The sequence below is a fragment of the Aphelocoma coerulescens genome, chromosome 1A (genome assembly GCF_041296385.1).
Source record: "Aphelocoma coerulescens isolate FSJ_1873_10779 chromosome 1A, UR_Acoe_1.0, whole genome shotgun sequence".
NCBI lineage: Eukaryota > Metazoa > Chordata > Aves > Passeriformes > Corvidae > Aphelocoma > Aphelocoma coerulescens.
In genome coordinates, this window is record NC_091014.1 from 8,270,763 (window position 1) to 8,290,668 (window position 19,906).

General features: G+C 43.1%; 1 protein-coding gene across 1 annotated transcript in view; it reads left to right on the forward strand.

Moving 5' to 3' along the window:
* ELAPOR2 (endosome-lysosome associated apoptosis and autophagy regulator family member 2) overlaps nucleotides 1–19,906 on the forward strand; it is a 100,037-nt gene that overhangs the window by 51,653 nt on the left and 28,478 nt on the right. Inside the window, exons 2-4 of the mRNA XM_069035385.1 lie at nucleotides 3,327–3,447; nucleotides 17,095–17,290; nucleotides 17,973–18,120. Coding sequence (XP_068891486.1) covers nucleotides 3,327–3,447; nucleotides 17,095–17,290; nucleotides 17,973–18,120 — 465 coding nt within the window. The remainder of the gene's footprint in view (nucleotides 1–3,326; nucleotides 3,448–17,094; nucleotides 17,291–17,972; nucleotides 18,121–19,906) is intronic.

Below are 19,906 nucleotides of genomic sequence, written 5' to 3' on the forward strand. Positions count from 1 at the left end.
AGCACAAATTATTCTGGTTATAAAAGATGGATACAGCTGGGCCCTCAGTATTTGTTTCATAGAATCATAGAATCACAGAATGGTTTGTGTTGGGAAGGGGCCTTAAAGAGCTCGTGCCAAACCCTGTGTCATGAGCAGGGACATCTTCCACTGTCCCAGGTTGCTCAAAGCCCCATCCAACCTGGCTTGGAACACTTCCATGGATGGGGCATCTACAGTTTCTCTGGGGAATTTTTTTTTTTGCAGATTCTTTGCAGGAGGGTTGGAACTAGATGATCTTTAGGTTCCTTCTAACATAGACCATTCTGTGATTCTGTGGTTCTCTAAGACAGTAGCATTGGTAGCTGGCAGAGATTTTTGGAGCTATGTATGGATATATGACCAAAGGCAAAAGTTAATTTGAAGAGTCTTCAATACTGTCACTTATCAGATAAACTGCCATGTCCACAGAGGTGTTTTCAGACATAAGGCTGAATTGAAAGTCAGATAGAAAACAAGCAAACAAAAAACCCCACCCCAACCACACTTCCACAAGGGAACTGAGCACAGTACAGGGAAAAGTAATTGAAAGAGACCACAGAGAACTCTTGTTCTGCTGTACAAACTTTGTGAATCTTGTGACTCCTCTGTGGACACTGTTGCACACAGGGATGGGGTGGTCAGAGGGAAGGACATGTGTTATGTCCATCTCTCCAGAAACCTCATCTGACTGGTTAAAGCTGGAGAGGATGGAGGGATGGAAACTTGACTCATGTGCCTGAACATGGAAGAGCAGAAGCCTTGTATTCTTTATAATTTTTGTTACTGTCCTGAATTTTGAATCCCTGTTGATAGTTGACAGCTATCCAACCATTACAGGGGATGTTTCTGCACTGCATGATGTGTCCCTCACAGCTGCCTCACTTCTGGGACCCAATTTGGCTGCAGAGGAATTGCATTGCTGGCTCAACATCACTGAAGTGTGCTTTGAGAGGGTGGCTATGAGAGCAGCCTGGATTGTTGACACCAAACTGCTGTCTGTAATTTTTTTGACCTGCTATTAAATAGAAAATGGATCTGAAAGTGCATCAGAGTGCTTCAATATCCTTTTCTTTGCTTCACTCCAGTCTTGCATATTTAATTTAGCAGATAAATTTTTTCTTATGTCGTATGAACTAGGAGATAGATCTATTGCATTTATGTATTCTGGTCACCTTATAAGCAGATTTCATACCAAGATGATTCAGGACTTTTTTTTTAATGCATTCCTGAAAGATTGCATAATGAGATGAAAGGGGGAAAATACATATTATATTTGAGTATATTTGTAGAGTTTGGGAGTGTGTTATATCATATTTCATGTGTTGATCTGGGTTTAGTTTTTTTGAGACAAATAGTTTTCCTTGTCACTGTGCTGTGAGTTAGGTTTCTAAACCATTGATTGAGCTACAGAGATAATTATTGAGCTTTGAAAATATTAATTCCAGAGAAATCAGATTATTATTTGCACCTGGATGCGAAACAGCAAAGGCTTTAATGATGTTTAGGTAGAACTTTATTAACATCTGAGTATCTCTGGAGAGCTATGGTAACAGTAGGAGAAGTATTAAACTTGGTATTGTTTGTTTTTGTAAATTCTCATTGTAAATGAGAATTTCAAGTCTTCTCCATGTGAGTCAGCTGAATATTTGCAGGAATTAACTAATCTATTATCAGAGCCAGCATGGATCAACTCTTATGCAGCTGATCCCCCTTCTTCTGGTCCATCATGTACAATGTCAACTGCAAGGGAAGGAACAGGGAATGATTGTCTCCAAAATAATCCCTGTGTGCACAGAGTAGCTCCTCCTGGGGTAGCAGAGGGTAGGGCCTGATGTCTCCAGTCATGGCAGGAAGGCAGATTTCTGCTGCCTCTTGCTTGGGGTTTGCTGTAGTGAGAGTGAGCTGCACCAGCTAAAGAGATCTTGGGCTTGTGCCTTGGGCTGCAGACAAGGCCACTGCCTTCCCTCCTTGGTTCATGGCCAGTCCTACCAGGAGAAGACAGATAAATTAAAAGGAGCCAACCAGACTCTATGGATCACCACACCAGGCTGCCAAAATGATGTTCAGAAACATCAAGCCTGTGGCTAAATTTTCCTTGGCCCCATGAATTTTTGTGTTATTTTTATGGGCCATGAAGGGATGTGCAGTGTTGGAGGTGGGGTTCCCCTAAGGAAATGGAGAAGACTCCATCCAAATTAAGTGGCTAGTTTCCCTCTGTAGCCAGTGGGGAGAAAAAAGTGTTTCTAGGATGGATTATCTCCTTGTCCCCTCTGCAACAGGTGTCTAAAATAGGCACATGGCCAGTGTTTTACCTTGATTACTGCAGAGGGAGCTGGAGGTGGCCTTGCCCGTGTGGAGCCATCTCGAGGGGCTTGCCAGGATGTGTCATTTGAACACAGGTCTGTTCCCTCTTAAGAAAGTCATTCACCGTTTCTGCCAGCTCCACCCAAACTCTCTTTTGGTACCAAACTGGTTGAAGAATGAGATGTTGCTGAGGTTTATTTTAATCATAAACTTCTGGGCTCTGAATTTGAAAACAGATCTATAAACTCAAAACTAAAAATGTAATTAAATTTGAGTCTAGATTTTATGTGGGATCTGAGTCAATATTATTAATAAGATGAATAGCTAATATTCTTTCCTAGCTAATGCTAGGAAGTTTCTTAACTGTTTTTCACTGAGTCTGCCCAGGGCTTATCTCAGCCACAGAGACCATGGCACTGATCTCCCCTCACACCATCGTTCTGCATTGAGGTACTCCTCAGAGCTGACCCTGGGTGGCATTTTCAGAGGTATCTCAGTCCTGGGTTTATCTGCCCTAATTTGCCTGGGATTCCTCTGAAATTGTCAAAGAGGGAAAGGCACTTGCAGAAGGAATCATCCCATCCATCTTAGACATCCAGCCTATCATGGCATGACTCATGCTCTCGAGTATGGCTTGCTCCATTGATCAAAGAGGAAGCCTTGCTGGCTGCTGTAGATCAGCTACTGTGATGGACAGAAATTTTTGATCAATCCTACTCTAAGAGACAGGGAAAAAAATTCTAGTGGAATCTGCATCCTGTCTATCAAGTGCTTTTGCAAATCCCAACTTCTGCCCTAGCATTTGTGCTGCACAGCTTCTGATGAGTGCTGTGCTTGCTTTGTGATGATACATGGCAATCATCAAAGCTGCACAGTATGTTCCATGCCAGCTACTTCCTCTCTGGTTTAATTACAACTGAGTTTGCTAATCCCAGTCTTGATTAATGAGCTTAATATGCAAATGTTATGATGAAACTGAAACTCTTTGTAATTGCTTGCAGACAGATTACCACTTCGAGTACACAGAGTGCGACAGCAGTGGCTCCAGATGGAGGGTGGCTGTCCCGAATCCGTCAGTGGAGTGCTCTGGACTACCTGACCCCGTGAAAGGGAAGGAATGCAGTATGTTGTGACTTTTCATTTTACAGACTGTTACCTGCTTTTTGTGCTATTTACCTTTGTAGGGCTTCTAAGGTCTGCCACTGATGTCCCGAGTTTCCTTGAGTTGTCCTTCCCCTCCAAGCCGACTTTCTGTCTCCTGGAGATGTGGAGCAGGGATTGTCTTTGCAGTGTATCTGTGCAAGTCACTGTCTGTTACAGGTAGCCTTTTATGCTGATTCACAGACAAGGCACATCTATGACAGCACTCCCTGAAGAGGTATGGTTGCTTGTCTTGAGCTGCCCTGCTCCCCAGTTCTGCAGCTCTCCAGTTCATTTGTAGCTGTACGTGCCCAAATGGTGACCAGGAGTGGTCAAACTATATTTGCATAGTGTCCAGATTCTCATTACTTTCATTATTTAGCTAATTCATAAGCTGAAAGTATAAGGAATGGTAAATGTCTTACTTGCCTGAGTTATTTTTATGATGAAGCTCCTGCATTTTATTTATTTATGCATTTGTTTTTTTAACAACTTGGAGTGTTTTCATATCACTTGGTTCTCCATTTTTTTTAGATGTTGAAACACTTCTTTGCATCTGGCATATAAATGAACTGCTGCTCTGCAAACACATCCCTCACTGTTTTGTAGCTTCCTAGTCTGAATGCTCTTTCCCATCACACTTCCTTGCTCTAGCAATTCTCTCCACAAAAGATGCTAGTGGTAATTTATACCAGGGGGTATAAATTATTGTATCTGACAAATAGGATGAACAATGGCAACATTTTTGCAGTTCTGTTGTAGAAGAGGTGAGATTTACTCACTTCTGACTCTCCTTCTCTAAAGGTTTATTTTCATTTCTTTATGTTCCAGTGTGAGATACATAAATGTTTTCTGTAGCAGTGTTGATCACTGGAAGGTTTCTGACTGCTTGCAAGCATCATTTGTCAATGTGTCATTCCTGGTATTTGGGTTTAGTTTCCAAGGTTTTAAATCTGGAATCTCTGTATATCCTTACGAGGTGCTTTTTCAGTTACAGAAATACAGACCTGAGAAGCATCTCAGGTGATCCCATAATTTATCCTCCAGCCCAAATAGCTGTAGTAGAAATGACTGTCATTCATGGCTGATGCTTGGCTGGACTGTTTTCAGGCACTCTTGTGATGAAGAGCCCAGAAGCTCTCCAGATATTTGCTCATATATTTTGTTCTTTTCATTTTCCCTCCTGTTAAAGATTTTTCTGCTGTTGAATCTCCCTTGTTATACTTCAAGCCTATCACTTTTTGCTACCTGCACTATAAAGGAGCAGATAGTTTTATTTCTTCTGCTGCACAACCACTTTTGGTGTACCCTGGAGTGCATAGGTATAACTCGTTTTTTCTGACATACATTATTTCTTCTTAAATCTTGTGATAAATGGTTTAAGGTCCAGCAACATTACACTATCCTCAACTTTCTGCTATAGATTTCAACAAATGGTTCACTTCCCTTTTCATTTTCTATTATTTGTGCCTGTTTCTGGTCTTAAATCACTTGTAGTGAGAATTCAGCTGGTTTATAACAATAGATGAATCTCTGGCTTCTCAATATCTGGCCCCTGCGAGACAAGGTGAAAACTTTTCCCAGCAGATGGGCTCTGATATTGTACACTAAAATACAGGATTCTGTTAAATACACTGGAAAACTCATCTCCTTCTTGTAATGTTGCTGTTAAATCCCATGGCAAATCATCTGGTTTGAGAAGCAATCAGATATTTGGCTTTTTTACTGAAGCCCTCAGATCTCATCTCCCTGGGCTCTTGGAGTTCTGCAGTTTTTTTCTGTGTACAGTAAATTAACTGGTTTCAGGAGCTGTCTGGCTATGTTCTGATGACAAAAGTAATTTTAGGTTTCTCATCTCTTAGTCTTTCACCTTTTGCTTAAAGAACAACTAATCTTTCAGCCTGAAAACATGAATCTGTCAACAGCAGTCAGTCACTGCAGAAATGTGCAGGGAGCCCTTCTCCCATCAGCTTGGCTAATGTGGTGGTTTTTACTGTAAAATATTTTAACCAGAGTAGAGTTTGGCTGACAGTCCATTCTCCAGTGGGTGGGATAAACTGGGAGAGGCAGCTTTTGAAAACGGACTGCCCTGCAAATCTCTAGAGTTTGCACATGGGGGTCTGTTGTTGATGATGAGTTGTGTTGAAAATGCTGACAAATATCTCCTTACTGTCTTGTCATATTCTCTAAGCTGGTGGCTTCTGTCTCATCTGACAGCACAGCAGCTGGACCAAAGACATCTTACACTAAAAGCATGCATTTCTGCACCCTAAGAAAAACAAAGAGTTCTGTATCTGAGGCTTCTACAACTCATGTTCTTGGTGGATTGTGTGCAGAGTGGGATTTGTGCTTCAGGCTTGGCCAGGGGTTGCACACAACTCACATTAATGGCTCCTTGAGATGCCTTCCTTCTCTCTTAGGCCTGGTGCTATTTTATCCCAAGATCTATCAAGAAATGCCAGAACTGTGCCATATCCTCTGAGGTGAGTCTTTTTGGACATTCTGAAATTTATTCAGATTCTCTTACATCTCAGAGGACTTACCCTGTGCCAGGACATATGACACTGGCATTTTGGCATTTGGTAGAATCCTGGAGTCTCCTTGGGTCTTTCTTTGGTCCTTCAACCTGCAGAATCAGGGCCTACAGAAAAATTAGTCTGGGTAGGATGAGTTCCAGCTTGAGAGGTCGGTTATCTTCAGAAGTTTTGTTCAGCATCTGTGGCCAGCCATGTCTCTGCTCTTAAGAGAGAGTTGCACTTGTATAGCAGTTGCAGTTGTAAAGCAGCATGAGCTCTTAGGGCTTTTTTATTGTCTCCTTGAGGTAGTAGAGCCCTCAGTGGACACAATGGATATGGGGGAATCTGTATGAGAAAGTGGGGTTTTTTGGAACACGTTTGCCATCACTGCTGACTTTGCAAAGTTTGCAGCTGTTTTCATCTACTCAGAAATGCTGCTGCTTGAGAATATCTGCCACTGATCTTTCCTGCTCCCTGAAAACAGAAGTGACATGCAGGCTGTCATTAATTTTGAATCCTGAAAATACTGTAACAACCTCTCCTTCTTCCAAATGCTCAGCAGTCATTCTCTTTAAATTGTGCCTGAACTAGGAATTTGAAAGATGGTATAACAATATGTTAAATGTCTCCTGCTCTGTAAATACGTCTAGTCTGTGGCCTCCAGTGGAATGGAAAGACACTTGAGATTGCTAAAAATGTGTTAGCTCAGGTGCTTCCCATGTCTGGAGCAATTGAACTATTGCACCAGAGCTCAGTCGGTATCTTGAGATGTGCTCGTTTTCAGGATGCTGCATTTTACTGCTTTTCATTTGAATGAACCCATTTAAAATTAGGTTGGATATCTCTGTGCTCTGCTGCATTTTGAAGCACACAGGGACCTGCAAATCACAGCTGCTGAGCACAGCCCCAACATTCCCTGGAACTGCTGTAGGCTCCGAAACCTGCCAGGATTCTATCCTGTTTTTGAGTCTTCAGAAACTTAATCAGCAAAGTTTACCTGCAGAGAGGAGAGTGTCCTTTGAGAAATAGTCGTGGGGTTCATAGTAGAAAGGGCTGTCATATTTTGACTACTTTATGACCTGGTTATTAGAAGGGTTTTTTCACCACCTTCTTGCCATGAGCACAAGCAGCCCAATGATCCACCCTCCCCTCCTGTTACCCTCCTGCCCTCCACATCTCTCCCATGTAGGTGGTAGGTGGGAAGGAGGAAGGAGGCTCACAGGAGAGGTTTTTGTGGTGCTGTAGGAGGTCCTGTTGTGCAGTGACCCAGATATGTGAGGGAAGCTGCAGTAGCAGCTCTGCAGTTGGAAGGCACTGGGACGATGTGTCCTGTTCTGTATTTCACTCCTCTCTATTTTTTCTGTTCTCCTTGCCATATGGGGCTGTAGTCATCACCACTTTCAGACCCTGCAGCCTGTGTTTTCCCATTCAGCATGGTGTGGTACTTCAGTGGTCAGCCTGTGGGGCTGGGCTACCTCTGGACAGGCCATGGCATGGCCAAACCAGACTGCTTGGACACCTCTCAGGTTTCTGTTTGCTCAGAGCTGAGTCACATTTTTAATGCTGTCACATTATGGTTGCAAGGGTTCCTGTGAAGAGATGCATTCAAAGTCTAGAAAGATCTTGGCTAGGAAAAAGGCAATATTTATTACTCCTAGACCTACTCTGTCTCTCCTCTGCTTCCCATTTAAGATGTCCCCTCCAGGCATTTTCCCAATACTGTTTTGGAGGTAGGGTACATACATGGAGGTGGAGGTGGCAGACAGAGAGCTTCCCTCAGCAGAATCCAGACCTCTGAATCACTCCTGACAGTTTGGAATGTGCTTTACTAATTTGATCTCCTTCATTTTTAATTACCACAGATCTCCCTCTGATCCCTTCATGAGTCTGATAGCAGGAAGGGAATTTAGCTGATAAGGATCACTGCCATCAGGGCAGTTGCTTGGGGTTTTAAATAGAAAATATTGATGGCAGTCCAAGGGAGCAGTTTGCTTTAGGGCTAAGCCCTTGCCTGCACCCCGTTATGGCTGGTATCTCTGGGAGCCCTTTGTTTTGGTGTGGGGCTGTAGGCAGTGTCTAATGGGGACTTTTTGGGATTTGACAGTGAGAGCAGCACTTGGCATCATGCTCATGCTGGCACTGCACTGCAGTCTGTTTCTGTGGCCACCATCAGGCTCTTCTGCCAGCCTGACCATATGCTGCATGTTTTACACTCAAGAGTCTGAATTTGGAGCCAGCCTTCCTTCCTTCCTTCCTTCCTTCCTTCCTTCCTTCCTTCCTTCCTTCCTTCCTTCCTGCCTTCCTGCCTTCCTGCCTTCCTGCCTTCCTGCCTTCCTTCCTGCTTGCCTTCCTTCCTGCCTTCCTTCCTTCCTCTCTCCCTCCTTCCCTCTCTCAGCAAGTATAACCCAAATAGTGTGCTCTTGGTGTGTCCAGGTGCACTGATATTCTCATCTCAGCAGATTTTTTTTCCTAAAAAGGAAAATAGGGGTCACATTTTGACCTCATATTATTTAAAAATATTAACTCTCTTATTCCTTATTTCTAATATTAACAGAATATTGGTTATTTTTTACTGTCCTAGGAAAGAATAGGTTGCACCTTATCTCATAAATATATGCATATTTTAGTAGTGCTGTGTGCATAATAAACTATAGTGAGAATAATAGAGCATTTTTAAAGGAGCTGCATTTGCTGTGTTCAAGACAGAAAAGTGCTGGTAGGGTCATTGTTATAGTCAGCATCCAAATGCCAGTTATAATTATCATCAGGAAGGTTTCTTAAGAAAAGAGACAAAAAAAATACTGATAATATAGAGGAACTTGATCAAATTATTGGAACAGGCTGCCCAGGGAGGTGGTGGAATCACCATCCCTGTGAGTGTTCAAAACCTGTGTAGATGTGGCACTTGGGGACATGGTTTAGTGGTGGAGTTGGCAGTGTTGGGTTAATGGCTGGACTTGATGCTTTTAGAGATCTTTTCCAATGATTCTGTGGCCCTGCTTAGCAACGTGCACCTTTACCTGGTGCTGCTAAGGTGGGAACAACTTCTTTGAAATCAGAAATGTGGTTTAGTTCTGAAGTGAGTTTTGTGAGCCTGTACCAAATGACAAATGTGAAAAGCTTCACCAGCTTCAGAAAATAGACTGTCCTCAATTATGATGTGCTTTACTGGAGTCTGAGAGCAAAATTTGACCTGATTTATTGCAACTGAGCTGTGGTTTTTGTGTGTATTCTAACTTGTGTAATCTGCTCCCAGGATACCACAGGAGGAGATATGGATCTTCCTGCTAATTGCAGACTCAATTAGGGCAAATGACCTTTTTAAGGCTGTATGTTTTATAACGCTTTAAGGCAATTTACATGTTCAGCAGGAGTTTTAGCATTTTTCTTTCATAACAGGAAACTTAAATAGAAGGTTTTGAGTCTGATGTTCTCTCAGTCTTTGGAAAAGTTGGATATCCCAAGCAGGTAAGAACTGGGCCTGCTCCTAACTCCCCTGAAGTCAGTGGGCATCTGCAGGTTTTGTGTGCACACACACAGTAATGCAGGGCTGCCATGCAGCAAAGCTGTTCAGCCAGCAGGGGTGTGCACAGCACAGTTTGAGAGCTGCTACTAAAAGGCTGTGATTTAGCAAAGTACTCCAGCAGATGTTTATTCCTCTTCCTCTTAGAGCATCCTTGCTAATTCGTGTTCCTAACTCCAGTCAGGTCGGTGAGTCTTACTGATAGTATTAGGTTTCTCACCTGGACTGAGGCTTGAGGCTACACTTTCCCATGGCATTTCCATGTGGATTGATGCCCTGAGAGATACCCCAGTTTTACAAGTATTTTTTCCAGAATTTTTACTCTGCGCATGAGCAAGACACTGTTTTTGCAGAACAAGTCACATTGTTGGATTTTTGAAGCACAGATTCAAAACAAAATAGGTAAATAATTAGAAAGCTGAAGAGTTTGCACTGAACCCTTAGAATTAAATTCCTGGAGAAGAGTTACTGGGAACTGCATGTTGATGTGAGACTATGAAGGGAAAGGCTGGCCTTATTGTCTTCTGATGAATTCTTCACCTTGTTCGTGTATACAATATAATTAAATAAGTTGAAAAGAAACTCCTCTGTGTCATTAATTTCTCTCTCGTTAGGGGAGCAGCTGGCAAGACCTTGGGATTTGTTATGGCTTGGTAGAGAGATGAGAGGCAAGGACTGTGTGTGCGTGCAGAGAACATCAAATGGCACTAGAACCACTTTGGGTGATGAGCAATCAGAATATTCCTGATGGAGTCAGTGGGGGCTGGAGAGCTGCTCACTCACCTCCAGGTCTGTTTCCTGCCATCTCCACTGGGATGGCTGTTGAAGCCCTGGTGGCAAATGTGCTTCCTAACCTCTTGGTGATCACTGCCTTCCTGCACCCTACACTGCACTGCCGTGAATTGATTATTTCCATTCCAAACCCACCCCTTTCAGTATCCAAATGATGCAATAAAATGATAATTGAAGTGTCCCATGTTCCAGGCCAGCTGGGGAAAAGAGGTGAACTGAAAAAAGCTTTGCTCTATTTCATTATTTTTTGGATAAAAGGAAAAATTACTTATTCCTAAGAAAAGGAAAGGTCTCTTCCACAGAAGGTATGCTTCACCAACTTATGTCAGGCTTCAGTATGGTTCAAGCCTAAACAGCCTAGACAGCCTTTTTTTTTTTTAATTAAGATTCAGTCTGGTTCCTGGTAACACATTGGGAAATGATGACTGAAGAAAACGAACATCAATTATTCACAGTCTATTGGAGAAGCCTTGTATAAATTATTCACAGAAGACATTCTGAAGCTGGTGAGATTATAGGAGACATTAATAATGAAGCAATGATTTCCTCTCATCCTTTGTCTTCCTCTTTTTTTTCTCGTTGTTCTGTACTTTGGTTGGTCCTTGGTTCCATGTTGTGTGAACCCTGATGCCCCAGGCTGTCACTGAAAAGCCTCCATGGGCTTGTCCTTGGCCACATCTGCCCCTCTAGGCATGGAGGCATGTGGCATGTGTCTGCTGAAAACAGCAGCTGTTCAGAGACACAGCTACCTGATGCTGCCAACCTCATGTTTCCTTTCTGAGCTACAATTTTCACCTCTGCCCATAGGAGGCTGAGACAATTCAGCCCTGACTCTGCCCACAGGAGATGGCAGCATCTCACCTGAATCCCAGGTGGTGGGGCTTTGGATGAACAACACAGGAATGGAGAGGGGAGAGCTGGAAAGCCAGTGCTTCAGATTATTTTTGTTTTGTATTTTCATTGGTTTGTGTAGATTTGCTCAATTGCTATCCCCTTCTAATGTTGTTATAACCTGGTAAAACCCAGTCCTGTGTCTTTATTTTAGAATTCTAATTATTGAGAGCCAGGGGGACACAGAAGGATGCACATGAATGTGCATATGTTCAGTGGCAGCAGAATAAACAAAAGACCTGAGATAGTTGTAGGTACTGTTAAGTAAGAAATGTCTGGAGGAAAAAGTCTGCTGAGAAGAGTGGTGGAGTTAGAAGTAGTGGGTCCAAGTGTGCGGGATGGGAAGCTGGATGAGGGAAGAGGTGAGACTGAGTGGGCAGAGCTTCATAAAGGAGGAAAGCAATTGAATAAATTATAGTTTGGTGTTGGAGGATGCCGGGTACTGAGACAGCTTTGGTTAATCATCTGGTGAAATCTCAAATATTCGGATCCCTCTCACAGTGTGGCAGTATCTGGAAGGTATTTGACATGAGAAAACACTGCAGAGGAAAGACCTCAGGAGAAGCTGAGTAGTCAAATACATGTGAGGATCTACTCAGTTTGTCAGTCTTTGTTCATGATAATCCTGTCCTGATCCCCAGCATCAGAGAGTTAAGCAATGCGAGAATGTTATGGTCAGTTACTAGAAGAGAAATGTGCCAAATAATATTGATCCTTGTCCACCAAAATCACCAGGAGGGCCACAGCTGTACTAAAAGACAGAATGTGACCCTGGAGACTTGCAGTCAAAGGGCAAATGAGACAAGCTTGTTTATGGTCTGTTTTGCCCTCTGGGGAGCTGTTTCCATGTCTGCAAAGTGATTGTAAAGTGCAATCAGATCTGCCAAGATATTGCAAGCATTCCTTGGAAGTAGTTACACTGTGGGCAGGGCTCCTGCTTCAGGATGCCCCAGTCCTCATGGTGTGTCCTGGGAGGGAGGTAAGACACCACTGATCTTGACTTACAGAGTTTAAGAGTAGGGGTTTTAATTAGATTTGCTAGTCTGACCTCTCAGACCATTAAAATACACCTGGCTAGGCTGATGGTGGGGCTGACAATGGGTATTTGGCATGAGCTTTTCTTCATATGGTGTCCAGTTACGGTATGAAACACCTGAGAGACAGAGGGTCCATCACATGCCATGACAGATTGTTCCAACAGCCAGTCATTCTTCCTATTAAAAATCTGTGCGTTATTTCCAATTTGAGTTTGTTTGGGTTCAGCTTCCAGAAGGTGGCTCTTCTTATGCATTTCTCTGCTTGATTAAAGAGTGCAGCAGATCTTGTGTTTTCTCCCCTGGGAGATGCTTGTATACTAATCAAGTTGACTCTCAATCTTCTTGTGATAAACTAAATAGATTAAGCACTTCAGATCTCTCACTGCAAGACATTACCCCTAATTTTAAAACCATTTGAAGTCCTTTTGTTTCGTACTGACCTCATAAAAATGCCAAATCACAGCTATATGCAGTATTACAACAATCTTCTTCCCTGTAATATGCATTTCATCCTACATATCTCTACCTCCACCTCTAAATGTATCCAGATATCACTAGTGCCTTTTTTGGATGCCTTGACAGTGGAAGCTCTTGATGAATGGTGGGTCTGCTCCCATGCTCAGGCTTGCTGCTCTCTGGGATACATTTCAGCCCTGTGCAGGCAGGGCTGGCACTCCTTGCCCTCAGCAGCTTGTCTTTACCTCTGACTCTGCCTAAAGCGCACTGTGAGTGGGCTCAGGCTTGGTAACAGTCTCTCCCCTGCCAATCTGAATGCCATTCCTTTTCTATTTGCCTGCAGATCATTGATAAAAATGTGGGCAGCCATCAGACTCAGTCCTGGGCAGGCAAAACTGCCCCCTTCCTCCCTGCTCAAGGATGGTTTCCTATCGACAGCCCCATCTGAGATCTGTTACTCAGGCAGTTCTTAATCCCGTTAAGATGTGCCCTGCTGGTGTTGTGCAGCACTACCTTTCTTCATCAGAGTGACACGCAAAACTAAGCTAACTGTATTAGAAACCCTAAGTCTATTACATCCACTCCGTCACCTTCATCAAGTGACTTGTAATCCTTTTAAAGAATGAAATGAGGTCTATTTGACAGGACTTACACAGTGGTGGCTATTAGTACTGTATCTCATGTCAATTTTTTATTAAGTGCATACAGTGTCAGCTTTATTGCATGTGTGTTTGAATGTGTGGGGCTGCCTGTGGCAGTGTCTGGTTAAACAGTACTTTACAGCATCTTTTTGTCAGAAAGACTAGGCACCTGTACAAACCACAGCATCTTTTTTTTTTTACTTCTGTAGTTTAAGAAAGCGACAACTGTGAATCACCAATAATTGCATCAGCTCCAAAGGCAGCAGTGTATCCAGCACCACAGTGTGTCATGCTGTTCCTAACTGCCTCTGGATGTTCTTCCAATTTTAAAAATGTCCATGATGGGGCAAGTCATGAAATCTTTTAATGCATTTCACAGTTTTCTTCACAGAAAGAAAGATCACATTCGGTCTTTGCAATGTGTGTTGCTTTGTGTAAGTTGGTGTGTAGCACCCAAACTGATACTTGAAAGGTGTAATAATAAAGTGGGGAGTCAGAGAGGGAGAGGAAATAGTGATGTCCAGTTATTCAGTAGAGATGGTTTCTCTGAAAATTAAGTATTAAATGCCTAAACAAATGGACTCTGGGGTCAGGGGTGTTCACAAAGTATCCCTCTCATTGGGAGACTAATTTTTCCTCTGGATTCTGAAGCAAGAGGGAGGGTCTAGTGGAGGACGAATCAGAGCACATGCCTAAAATACAGGATTTTGTATCACACCTTAACTTCCTATGTTGTGATGCAGCCCTTCTTGTTGGCAGCATCTTGTGTGTGTCACCCTCACAAACACAGCGATGCTGCAATCATGTCGGCTGTTTCTGTGGCTGCTGCTAAGTGCTGCATCTGTGCTCACCTACATCTTAGTGGTATGGAACAGCCACGAGGAAGAAGCTCCTGGGATGCCCTGGATCATGTCTGTGCCCTGCTCTTCCACAAGTGACTCTGACCTCCCTGTCTCCAGCTGGAACAAGCTCCTGAACTGATGCAACAGATTAAAGAGGGTTTGCCCTGGCTTTTGGTCTCCCCCTTGGTGGAAGACCAAGTTGTGGGACACTAGGAGAGGAGACCATCTTCGTGCTCACCACACACTGTATTTGCTGCCCACACCCCTCCAGCTGGAACGAGACCAAATGTTGCATCTGTTCCAATGTTGAAAGTGGTTCATGTTGCCATTAGCCACAGTCAGCTGCAAATTGAACCTGGCAAGCAGCTGGAATGCTCAGAGCCAGTTTGCTTGCAGGGGGATGTGTTTTGATGAGGAGTGCTGCTGCCTTTGAAATACAGTTCTTAGAAGAAGGAAAGAAGATAATTCCCCACTCAAATAAGATAAAGGCTCATCTGTTTCCTGGAAGGTGAGAGATGGATGATGTCTCCTGTGTGGCAGCTGGTCTGATCTCTTTTACCCTTTTATTTCTCTCAAATTATCAGTCTGCGAGAGGTTAAAATGTATTAGTTCAGTTAAAGTAATAATCTCTGCTCATCCTCACTGCGATGGAAGAGGAGGCTCTGCTGCCCTCAGCATCTTCATTATGGCAGGGAATTGCTCACGGTTCTTGACTCCTTAGTTGAAATTCGTTACTCTGGAATGGTTAAGCAGCACTCTCAATTTCTTGCTATTTAGCTTTCTTTTAAAAAAAAAGTTGAAACTGTTAAAGAATTCAAAGATGTTGTGAGAGAACTCACTTTTCTACTTCCCTTTCTGATAGCTTCTCTCTGCACCCTTCAAAAGGTTAAAATAAAGCAAGATTGATTAATAATGCTAAAGCAGCGAGTCAAGACATCTTTATGTATTTAAGGTGAAAAGCTGTACAGAGTGTGGTCGCAGTTCAGACACACACGGACATGTTCACTGCTTTTGTCCAAGTCTCTGAAGAAAGCTCTTTCACACCCCAGGGGCAGGTCCATCCTATGGCTTGAGCTGAGGTCACAGAGTCAGTCAGGTGGGATGTGAGCTGTGCCTCGTGTTCCACTGCCTACAGTGAACCACTTGCCCTCACTGAGGGTGGATTTTTTGTCCATCTGTCAGTCTTTCACTGAAATCCATTGTGGGAGGATTTCCTTGTTTATTCCCAGCCCAACACCCATCTCTGTGTGGATCCTGCCCACTTTCCTTCTTGGTCCATCACCAGTGAGCAACAAGGTTAGAAATCTGTTGGCTTGAAGGCCTCTGGTTCAAATTCAGACTATGCTGATATGACCAAGAAGGAAAAATGACCCTTTGGCAGATCATTCCATCAAATGTACCTTTTATCTGGTTTCCAGTGGACATCAAGGACAATTATATAAACAAATCCTGCTAGTACTGGCAGAGAAATGGAAGCCTGAGCTGTTAGTTGGATTCAGATGGAGATTGGTGTTACACAGCCATGAATTTATCGAAGTACTTACAGTCATACAAGTTTTTCTGCAGTTTGGATAAACATTGGCACATCTGTGGAACCACATTTTCTGGGACTTGAGCCGGCATCATTGTTTTGGGCCAGTTTCACCACTTGGCTGCCAGTATGGTCTCATCCTGCAGTTTCTCAGGCTAATGAGTTTATGTCTGTCAAAGGGAGTGTATGAAATATCTGTCACTGTGCAACATGGCATGTGTGAAACAGAAGAAAATCCCGTCATTTCTTGGGATGTGCGTTGTGTGCATTGCTCTGGATCCTGCTTTGGCTTGACTGGCATAGTTAAGTTAAAAAATCTGCAAACATTGTAGGAAGTACTGTGTGCTGCAGAAAGTGCTCATTTGTTTTCCATTCAGGATGTTCAGTCTCAAAGAGGACATGATGCAGCATGGGACTGAGGGAAAGTAGGATGGCCTGCCATTGGAATGAGTATCCTGGCAGGAGATATGATTCCTGACACAGGCATGGGGCTCTGTGGGCATACAGGACTTCAGCTGCTGTCCAGGTTTCTGTTTTATAATGGGAATAATCTTCCCTTAGCAGGCAGGGATGTGATAAGGGGGACAAGGAGCATACAGCTATTTGGAGGAAATAATCTTAGAGACATCAGTAAAAAAACCCACTTTGTGAATATACCTCCTAATTATACTTCCCTTAATTACACTGATTTTGAATACTGTCTTTGCTGTGCTGACAACCAGTGGTTATTTTCTCAGCATGTTAATGTCAACCTAATCAAAGATCCTCATGTCCTAGTCACAGATCTGTGGGTGACCTTTTCCAAGACCACATGGTCTATCAGGCAAGATGTTTGAGGCTTTGTAGGTAGTTCATGTGAGGAGAAACACAGAGAGACTTTTGGATTAGGTCTACTACTCTCAGCCAAGGTTTGTTGTGTTATATTTCTGTCAGCCTGCTACTGTACACTCTTCTTAGCTTAGGTGAGTGAGAAAAGTCTGTTCTGGCTCTCAAGTACTGGTGGTTTTAATTGAGTTCAAGGTGCAACAGTTGGGTGAGCAAGGGTGAGGAGAACTCTTATAAATCCTCATTTTCACAAATTGCTTTTGGACACAGTCTGTCAATAGAGATTTTGTTTCTAAAGTCTTCTAAAAGTCTTTTGCTGATGGAGACGAGCTGCGAATCAGGAGCTGACATTGGGATGTGATTTCAGTGCTGCCACATTAGTGGAAAACCAGGTGAACATCTCAATTTTGCAGCTGATGTTGGTAGTTCAGCTGTTGTGTTCCTGGGACTGGGACATTCTGTTTAGTTCCCTTTAGTGGCAGTTCAGTCTTAATTAATTAAGTGGCAAAAAAATGAATCGAAGTTAATAGGGGTTGATGAATCCATTCCTGTGTTGTAAATGATTGTCTCCCCAGCTTTCTCCTGTGCCTCTGGTGAGTACCTGGAGATGAAGAACCAGGTGTGCAGCAAATGTGCAGAGGGGACCTACTCGCTGGGCAGCGGGATCAAGTTTGACGAGTGGGATGAGCTGCCAGCAGGATTCTCCAACGTGGCGACTTTCATGGACACGGCCGTTGGCTCATCGGAGAGCAAAGCCGACAGTTGCAACAAGTAAGAAGTTCTGTTTGCACCTGGGTTTGGCAGCTGCAGGTAAACCTGAGACAGTTCAGCAGCACAGAGCTGCCTAATGACTCATCTGAGCTCTGCAGAGGGTAACCAGACCTGCTAAGGGCAAACAAGAGTGGCTGGGAGGTAAAATCTGTAATCCCATCTGTTTGCTGTCAACATGGTCTTCTTGGGCTCATCAGCAGCCAGTGAGTTTAAGACCCTCCTGGAGCTGCTCTTATTTGTAGCTGGAAAGCTCCAGAGTCATGGTACAGTAAATGTGGCTAAAAGGTGCTTTTACAGCCCATTTAGACCTGTGGTGCTTGCAGAAGGCTGTTTCTGAGTGTAATTGAAGGTATATTGAACCTGTGGATAATAAACCTTTCTTATATAGGCTGAGTACTAAATTTTTTGTACCCTGTCCTTTCCCATGCACAGTTTTAATGAAAAGTATTATATTTTATATTACTCATCTACCATATAAAAATAGATATAAAATAAAATTGTTATATCTACTGTATCTGAAAAATAAATGGAAATCCTGTAATAAATTTAAAAATTCACTGCAGTTAGCTGTTGTGGGATTCTGGGGTCTTTATTATGTAGCATATTTTTGTATAGTAGTGCACAAAAAGTCTCCTCAGTATCTGTGATCTCAGTTGAGGCTTGTTTTGTTTATGTTCATCAGCTCTTCATGGACGCCTCGAGGGAATTACATAGAGTCAAACAGGGATGACTGTACAGTTTCTCTCATCTACGCTGTGCACCTGAAGAAATCCGGCTCTGTCTTCTTTGAATACCAGTATATTGACAACAACATCTTCTTTGAATTTTTTGTAAGGCCTTTTATATGGTGAATCCAATCTTATATAGTAAGACTTCAACCCAGATAAAGATCATTAGCAGCAGCTTCCCCGCCTTTTAAGTTCCCTGTATGCCCATAGCTTGTTATTGCTGAACAAGATAAAAAAATGTGCTTCTCTTTCTGTCACTTATACTGTCTTGTGGCATTTATTTCATCTTCAAAACTCAGTCTGAACTGATCCTGTCTGCCATGCAGTGGGATTTTTCCATTAGGGGTCATGACTGCCCCAGTTAGTCCAGCCTTTTGCAAGACAGGTATTGGTGGTAGATGATTCCATTTGGGGGTGTCTGACTGGAGTTGTCTTTGAAGGACTTGACATTTAAAAAGACTTCTTCCAAGGCAGTAGTATGTGGAAACCTTCAGGTCAGTTTGTGTCCTAGTAATTTAGTAAGTAAGATGAAAAGAAAGGCAGGAGAAGTTCAGGTGAGTTTCAGTAGGAATTAGGTGTCTGCACTGCGAAATGGAGGGGCTGGGGATCATTAGCTCTGACATGGGAACAGCCTGACTGGGCTTGCACCATGGTGTACTCAAATTGCTGAAAGAGTCTGGTCAGTAGTGACCAGAATGGGAAGGGCAACCCTGCTCTGCCCATCTGGATGCACTGTGTTGGTGTCCAGTGAGCTGGAGGGTTCCCAGCACCAGGATTTGCCGTGGGGTGTAGATGCTCGACGTTACTGAGATGCTTTGGAAGGTTCCACTGACACCTGTATCACTGTCCCTGCCATTTGGGACAGAAAAAAATGTAATAGGGGGGTGACTCAGAAAGGCAGATGACTGAAAATTTTCAGTCTCCTCTGTAACTGCCCCTGTACCTGTCTGACAAGCTCTGTTTTTCATCAGAAAAACACAGCTCATGGCAACTCACAGGAGTGAGAAGTCTTAGCTGGTGTTGGTTAATATTTCTTGAAGTTTGGAAAAAAGTGCAAAGTGTCCTTATCTTTAGTAGAGCTGGGAAAGGAAGCCAAAAATTACCTCTTGGAGGCACCTTCATGCTGCTACCTCAGTGTGATAGATTGCTATTGCATTTTGATAACAGACCGTGCAGGCAATGTTATTTAGCCATTTCTGTTTTGTATTAGACTATCCTGCCTTCTTCACGGGAAGAAAGCAGCAAATATGCTTTCTGCTGTCAGGTATGAATGTGCCAGGATTATGAATCCCAGCTCCAGTTGCTTGACAGACTGGCAGGTCTACTCCTGCAATGGAGCGAATATATTGTTTCTCTGAGCACTGGCTTTGAAAATGGTTTCTTGATTATTGCTTTTATCCATATCCCACTCATTTGCCTTCTCTGAATTTATCATTCCATGTTCAAGAAGCAGTGAGTGGTTCAGTCCTTTATCCAAATGCCCATAAATTCCTAGTCAGCCTCGGTATTTCAGGGAAGCCATATTTAATGCTCCTGTAAAAGTCAGTTTTTTCCTCCAGCATGCCTTTGTGCTTAAATATATTTAGCAATGACACTTTAGTGCTGGACAGTGGCATTTCAGTGGCAGTTTACTGGGAAATGGTGAGGTGTTTGATCTGCCCTTCCTTGGCTCTATTTACATATTGAAGCCATTTACACCTGATGAGAGGAGACTATATATTCTTACCTTGTTTTTGCAGATGGGAACCAAGACACAAAGATGCTGTAGCTCAATTGCACAAGATAATTAGGGATCTACCTTCTAAACAGGTGCTTCTTCTCACCTCTTTTCCTCAATGCTGTTGATCTAGGTTGGAATTGAGTGTATAGATGCTTTGGAGGATGTGGG